This window comes from Peromyscus eremicus, chromosome 6 (assembly GCF_949786415.1).
Source record: "Peromyscus eremicus chromosome 6, PerEre_H2_v1, whole genome shotgun sequence".
NCBI lineage: Eukaryota > Metazoa > Chordata > Mammalia > Rodentia > Cricetidae > Peromyscus > Peromyscus eremicus.
The window spans coordinates 116169981-116177451 of NC_081421.1; the positions used below are offsets into that span (position 1 = coordinate 116169981).

Here is a 7471-nt window from a genome sequence, read left to right on the forward strand (position 1 = left end):
TTCCTGTGTTCAAGACTTGACTCTCCAAACTGATGACTTATATACCACCATTCTTCCTTTAAAGATGTGTAAAGACAACCACTGTCCAGTTTTCTCTCCTGAGTTATCAGTTATCCAAGTAGGACACCTAGAGTAGTTTGACACATAGTAGGTCCTCAAAAAAAAAACCTGTTAGAATGACTGACAGGAGCAATTATTCCTGATAACTTGAATGGTGACTGAACATCAAACACTCAGATATTAGGTAAATATTTCTTTATTAAATGATTAATTTCATAAATAAATTCTCTTCACTGATATAAAATTAAAATCATTTACAAATTATTCCAGTATTACATTTCCCCTCCCTCCCCAAAAGCTACATTTTGATAAATAAAAAACATTCAGTCTTAAAACACCTGGTTTCTGTTTGCAGTTTAGAGTGCAGGTAGCTGCCTCTCAGACACTCACAGAGTGTCCCCCTCCCCCAGGAAGGAATGAGAGGCCCTTTCATTGACTTCTGTCAGAGGACAAACAAGGCTTTCACGCAGCCCAACTAATCTTTTTATCTCTATTACAATTGTAGAACCAAAAGGGGGGAAAAAAAGATCTAGAGCAAAAAATACACTTAGCAAATAATTTACAAACAGAAAACAGAACGTCATCCACACGACACGCTCCAAAATGAAGCATTAACACGTGCTCCAATACTATGAAGCGAAGTATTCCCCAACTGCGGCTGCATTCTTGTCCGTCCACACCAGCCCCCTTGGCAGTTTTGAAATACCTTAATGCTACTCAATGATGAGCAAGGCATCCCTTCTACAATGAGCCCCTTCACCCCACCACCCCACCCATGTCTCCATGATGCTCATACCCCTCCTCTATCCACCCCACACTAGGAACCAAGGAGGCATTTAGTCCCTGAACTTGTGGATGTCATTGAACAGGCTGTAGAGGCGAAATGATGCCTCGTTGGGGTGTGGGCAGTTGTAGTTACATTTGCAAGACTGAATCATCATGACATTCTTGGAAAACATCTCCCCATCTTCACATCGGAACCGCATCTTCACGGTCCTGGTCTGCAGAGGTGTGCAGCAGCGGCCATCCACGCAGGAGCCGCAGTATTTGGGCCTGTATTTCTTCACACTGGAGCATCCTGCATAATTAAACCTTACTGGTTCTGGGGATTTCTTGGTCTTGCTGCATTTCTTGCCCTTCTGGAAGAAAGAACAAAAAAAGTCAGGAATGTGATTTGTTGCTGTTGTTTGGGGAGAGGTGCATTTAACCACTGTATGAAGCCCAATAGTATTAGGTTTCATAAAGGCAATTTCTTTCCAATATATCATGGACTTTTCTCTTTCTGGAATATAGAGGATCATATCCCACCCACGTGCTGGGGTCATGGTCAAGTCCCTGAAGAAACTTACTTTCAGGCTGCTGTACACCGGTTGTCCACAAGGACGCACTTCACAGATCCGGGTCTCTTTCACCAGGCGGCACTCTGGGTTGTCGTTGGTAACTCGTGTGGAGATGCCAGTTCCGCAGCTCTTGGAGCACTGGGACCATGCGGTTGTCTGAACGATGCATTTCTGGCCATGCAGAGGGTTGTAAAGGACTCGCGGTTCGGTGCCAAAGACTAGAAAAATAAACCAAACGGAACACTCCTCAGAGGCATGCTGACACACACTGGTTTCTGCAAAGTTGCAGACCAAGAATGAATTTCAGTACAAGGTCTTAAGGGCTCCATTTCCACTTACCAGGAAGCCTCTTCAGTGAGCTGCCTTTTCCAACTGCAATTAACTCATTCTTCCTCGTCAACTCTACCTCTGAGGCATCAAATCCAAGGAGGTCATCCTGGTCGTCCAGGGAGTCCTTGAGGTTACTGTCTTCATCACAGACCCACTCCTCACAGCACTGCCCACTGACTTTCACCAGCCGGGGGTTGGGACAGCCCAGATTGGGGAGAGACAGCTCTTGGGGACACAGAGGAATGCAGCCGACGGCGCCATCAATACATGTGCACTGATGTTTACAGTTGGGCTGGAAGCTTTCGCCATTCTGATAGATTCTAGAGTTATATTCACAGGGTCTGCCTTCTGACTGAGCTGTAAAGACGACCAAAAGAGAGAGAAGGTTAAGATTCGCCGCCACAGGCTGAAACTTATACATATTTTCCGCTGTTCAATTCAATGTATGGTAAAGTTCCCTACAATTCCCCCGAGACTCCAGAGCTGAACAATAAGTTAGTCAGGAATCACTTTTCCGTATGCGCTTTTCGTTGGGCCCAGACACACTGAATTGCATTCCAGACTGCTGAAATCATGTGCCTTTCTGCCAAGCTACCATCAACAAAGCGTCACCATACATGGTCTCAAAATTACTAAACTTCTGGACTATGGGGACTATTATTTTTTTTAAAGGGGCCAAACCACAAGCCTCTTACCTCTGCAGATCCCTTTCAGAGCGGTGGAGCTGGCGCCGAAATTGCATTCCAGCCCCTTGGTGTGGTCGCAGGGCTGCGTTCTGCTGCAGTCCTCATTGAGTTGCTTGGCGCAGACCTTACAGCAGCCACAGGCGTCCCGGACCAACCCGACTCCCGGGGCGCACTTGGGCGCCTCCAGAGGGCAGTGGCAGGCGGCGGGGCAGGTGGAGAGTGCCTAGAAGGGGGAGAAGAAACGCGTGAGACTGTTGTGTATTGCTCCGGAGAGGCGCCTACACTGTCCTGAGCATGGGTCTGGCTCTGGGACTCCATCCACCTGGAGTGTCTTGATCGCGTCCAGCCACCCGGGCCACCCCGGCGGCTGCGCCCCAGAAAAGGGCCCCCAGGACACGTCGTCGGGGCTTAAAGCAACAGCTGCCTCCAAACCTTTTAGTCTTAACTTTCCCTTCTGTGGACGATCAGGGCCCAGGGAAAGGGATCGGAGAGGGCGGACCGGGAAGCGGCGATTAAACATGTCCAACTCACCAGCCTAGTCAAGTGGAGAAGGGTGACGGCGACAGCGAGCGCCCTGGCGGTGCTGGAGCTCATTGTGGCGCGCAGAAAGAGCCGGGACGAGCGCAGCGACACGGAAGCCGACAAGGCGGTGAGCAGCGGGATCGGATGCTCCGGGAGCGCGGTGAGGCTAGGGCCGAGGCTGCGGGCGTCCTTCTCTCGAGGTTCTGGCGGAGGAGGCACAGAGGTTGCACGCGCTTCTCTGAGGCGCTCTCGCTCACGGTCTGCCCCGGCGCCGGGAGCCCGCCCTTTATACCCGCCTGCCTCGGCGCCGCGTGTTGCAGTGACGTCGGCTCTGTCTGCGCGTTCCAGAATTCTCAAACATCTCAGGAATGTTGGTTGGCGCGGGCTGCTGCCAAGCACCTCCCCTGGCTCCATTGCACCTTCCCCCCTACCCCCCTTCTCAGATCTATCAAAGAAAAAAAAAGTTCGTTTTTTCCACTTTAAATAACGACATTCATTGGGGAGGGCGGGATGCTTGGGGCGCGAGGGTGATGATTTTGATCGAAGAGCATATGAGGGGGCGTGGTGTATGTGTTGGTGGGAGCACTTCAGATCATTGGGAGGGTGGGAGGACCTGAGAGGGAGGAACAAAAGTGGTTTTGTTTGAAGATGCCCAGTGGACCCGGACCCGGCATCTGCCGAAGCCCTCACCCGGGAACGCAGGAAGCTGTTTGCTTGTTTACAACCAAGGTGAGAGTAAAGTTATCTACTCCGAGTCCAAAGGGGAGGGGGAGCTGGTCTCTGAGCCAGGAATCTATTTGTGGACTTCAAAGAGGCATGCTCGGATCAAGTCCCAAAGCTGTGGCATGATGTTTATTAGCCGAGAGAAGTGTATTGCAAATTAATACTCAGAGTGGCATTTATGAATGAGAGGGTGGGGGGAGCTTCCCTCTTTGCCTGGCAAATTTCCAGCCAGAGGTCTTCCCTCATCCCTCCCCCTCTTTTTTTGGTATGTTGTACTTGTTTGTTTTTGGAGGTTCCCATTTTTAGTTCCAGCCCACTGCCTGCGATGGAAATCCAAGAGGAAACGAGTGCAGGGAGTTCTCCCGGAGCTTGACTTGCACTTCCTCACGGATGCGGCAGGCCGGGTAAGCCCTCCTGGCCTCTCTTCCCGGACTGGCGGCGGTGGAAACTGAGCAGCCAAACCAGAAGCGGAGGAGACGACCGTGGAGTGATTTGTCCCGAAATCATCAGGTGCAAAAGCTGCCAGGACAAAACAGAGTCCAAGGGGACCATTCTGCCCTTTGGATAGCTGGAAAAAGACGTGTGTGGTGTGTGTGTGTGTGTGTGTGTGTGTAAGCCCTTTGCTTTGGATCACTTGGAAGGCTTCCTTTTCAAGTGAAGTGCAATGGCTCTTTCTCGTTTTCTCTCTCTCAGTTCAAAGAAATGAGGGATTTAGAGGACAACATTCTGTAATAAAATAAGTCAGATTTTAAGATCTTAGACACACCTGAAGACCCCTCATTAAGACCTTCTCCAGGATTACTAGTGCCATTCATAAACTTTCAAAGCTTCATAATCTGTCTTCTTATGTAATATTAATAAGAAATGGTACTAGATTCCCCCCTCCCCTTAATGCTCTGGGATAGCTTCTCTTCATTTTCAATATTTAAGGCCTGTCTGCCTTCAGAACCTAGCAGTATTGCTCAAGAGTGCCGTCAGTGCGGACTTTTCTATGAATGACTCCAGTGAGCACAGTGAGAAGCTGTTGGGTGAAGACAGCTGTTACAGGAAAGAGCTAAGTTCGTTCATTCAAAAGTATTTGCTAGGGGCAGTAGGACCTCTAGGGCTTTCTGGGTGTGGGGACTTTCAAAGACCATGGGTTGTCAGGTGTTATGCAAATAAAGCAAAGCCCGGCCCTGTCCCCTAGGCCAGCCTATTCATCTGCTAGAGAACAGTTCCTCCTGCCTTAGTGGTTCATTGTTTCCATCTTAGAGAAGTGGCCGGGAGGGGAGGGGTTGAGGGTGGAGAAAGCACAGAACAGGGTAGAAGGAGGTGATGGAGAAAGCCAATGGAGACGAGGGTTCCTGGCTTCTGGTGTGGCGTCTTTTCTATTTGACTTCATGGTTGTAAGTATTTCCAGATGGTGAATCAGACACCAGACGTAACAATATTTCCATATTTGGGTATAGCAGTAGCTTGCGTTTTTAACATTTTTCTGCCTCTGTTATCCAACCACAAGGCATTCTTGACAGCTTCAAATGTTGTTAAATATAGACTTAACTTCTGTTCCCAGAGCAGGAAATTCTTTGGAATTCCTTGTTTTTCACGCAATCTGTCTATCATGATTTAAAATAAAGTTACAGTGGGTGATCCAACTGGCCCGAATATTCTGTGTTCCTTTGCTGGGGGAGGAGGAGCAGCCTAGAGGTCCAGTGTACTGCACAGCGTTCAAACAGACACACCATTCCATAGATGCCTTTAAAAATCAGATTAAAGTTTTCTAACGAGGATGTGTGGGGTTTTGTTTCTGGTCTCCAACCGGGCAGTCTCAAAGAACGGGCTTGTCCCAGAGGAGAACCAGGACAACATTACCATCAACTGCCCATTTAAAGCGGCGAGTTTGTGGTGGGAAGAGGTGGGAAGCTGGAGTCCAAGAGGCCAGGAGGTGCCTTTGGAGGAGAGGCCAGGAGGAAAGGCTGCTGTAACCTATGTGCACAGCCTTTGCAGACCACAGCATGCCCTGCTTCGCCTGCTGGTAACCAAGAGGAACAGCGGCTTCTTAAGTCCTTGCCTACGATGGTCCAGAAACCCCAGACTGGTCCAGAAACCCCAGACGTCCTGTCGCCTTCTCACCTCCTCTGCTGAGAGCTACAGATCTTTCGTTGACAGACACGGAGGGAAATGTGCAAATGGTGTGGGTAAGTGTTGCTTCGGGTGTGCTCATTTGCATGGCTCTATCCCCTACTGTCCCTCCACCAGCCGCTGCAAGCCACTGAGAAAGGACTGCTTGTCCTCTGCGGCTCCTGGCTCTGGCTGAGAGGTGGAGAGTCTCGCTTGTGTCTGCCAGGGAAGTTTAGATTACGCCAAGAAGGTTTCACTGTCTGGCAGCAATTGAGACTGATCCTAATCCCAAACCTGTCCACTCCAGCTTCCTAGTTTAGTGGGTCTCGGACCAGCATCACGCCGAGGGGTTGGTTAAGTCTGATTGCTAGGCCCCACTCCAGAGTTTTAACAAGGCTCTAGGTGATGCTGCTGGTCCCACTGCCCTGGATCACAAGAGTGCCCCCTCCTCCTTTTCCTCCCTCTGTCTCCGCTCTCCTCCCTCCCCTTCCCTCCCTCCCTCTCTTTCTCTATCTCAGTCTCTTCCCTCACCCTAATACCTTTTTTTCCCCGGCCCCATTTCCCTACTTTCGCTTGTGTGTGTCCATAATCAGATTAAGGGTTGCTCATGACATCACTTTTTTAGCCCCGTTTACAACGTCTGCAAGAAGCTTTAAGGTGGCACCCTCTCGTCACCCTACATTTTTTGCACCCCTCTTCACTCCCCCACCCCCATAACTTGGCATGAACGGGGGTGGGGGTGGCTGGGATTGTGGTGACAGACATGCAGGTCGGGAGGGCACGAGGGCACCGGGCCTTGGCCACCGGGATGGGCCCTGCCGCCGCCGCCCCCTGTGGGCCGCTGGCCCGAGATCCGCACTCCCGCGGTGGCCGCGACTCGAGGTTTCCGGCGACGCGCAGCACAGGACGTTTCCAGCCTCGGCCCATATTTGGTGAAAGTCTTTCGAGACTCCGTCATCCGGCTCCGAGGGGGCGGCGGTCCTGGGAGCTTGCCCGGCGACCGCGCAGCCGCCGCGGCGTTCCTGAAAAGTGCATCCTGGCCGCCCACGCCCGGGATCCCCCTGTCGCCAGGGACCCCAAGGCTGGCGGGAGCCCGGAGTCCGCAGCACCTCAATCCCCGGCCGCAGCGCGAGAGAGCAGAAACCAGGCCTGCGCTGTGGGAGAGGCTGGTGGCACAGGGAGCTGCAAGGATTATGTCACTTTTCCCGTCCACCCCGCTGTTGACTCGTTCTCCCTACGGGGCAGCAAGTGGCCTCTCCGTGCCAGACTTCGAGGGTACGCCCAGGAACTGGGGGCTGGGGACTTTGTGTAGGAAGGTGGCCTTTGCTGAGACAGGAAGAAACCAGAGGGGTGGGGTGACCGGGGGGGGGGGGCGTTGTCTGGGGGTGGTCGGGTGAAATCCAGAAGGGTCTGGACTTCAAAGGGGACACAAGCTGGAGCTCACTCTGTTTCTGAGTCCCCTACAACTTTCTGCCTGCCTTCTCTCTCTCTCTCTCTCTCTCTCTCTCTCTCTCTCTCTCTCTCTCTCTCTCTCTCTCTCTCTCCTTTCCTTCCTTCCTTCCTTCCTTCCTTCCTTCCTTCCTTCCTTCCTTCCTTCCTTCTTCCTTTCTGCTCCTCCACCCCAACTTCAAGACAGGGTTTCTCTGTGTAGCTCTGGCTGTCCTGGATCTCACTCTGTAGATCAGAGGGCCTCAAACTCACAGAGATCCG

The 7471-nt window shown here is 51.6% G+C and overlaps 1 protein-coding gene across 1 annotated transcript; it reads right to left on the reverse strand.

Annotated features, from left to right (window-relative positions):
- Positions 1-289: 289 nt before the first annotated feature.
- Ccn1 (cellular communication network factor 1) lies at positions 290-3184 on the reverse strand. The gene is made up of 5 exons (XM_059265044.1): positions 2948-3184; positions 2426-2639; positions 1740-2087; positions 1410-1618; positions 290-1199 (listed from the first exon to the last, which is right to left on the reverse strand). The coding sequence occupies exons 1-5, from the start codon at positions 3008-3010 to the stop codon at positions 897-899; spliced, it is 1137 nt and encodes a 378-aa protein (XP_059121027.1). The 5' UTR covers positions 3011-3184; the 3' UTR covers positions 290-896.
- Positions 3185-7471: the final 4287 nt, after the last annotated feature.

Excerpts from the sequence above, each read along its gene's own strand:
- Ccn1 (XM_059265044.1), bottom strand. The coding sequence starts at position 3,010 with ATGAGCTCCAGCACCGCCAGGGCGCTCGCTGTCGCCGTCACCCTTCTC. Across the intron at positions 2,640-2,947 it reads TTCTCCACTTGACTAGGCTG|GCACTCTCCACCTGCCCCGC; the intron begins GTGAGTTGGACA and ends TCCCCCTTCTAG. Across the intron at positions 2,088-2,425 it reads TCTGAAAGGGATCTGCAGAG|CTCAGTCAGAAGGCAGACCC; the intron begins GTAAGAGGCTTG and ends TCGTCTTTACAG.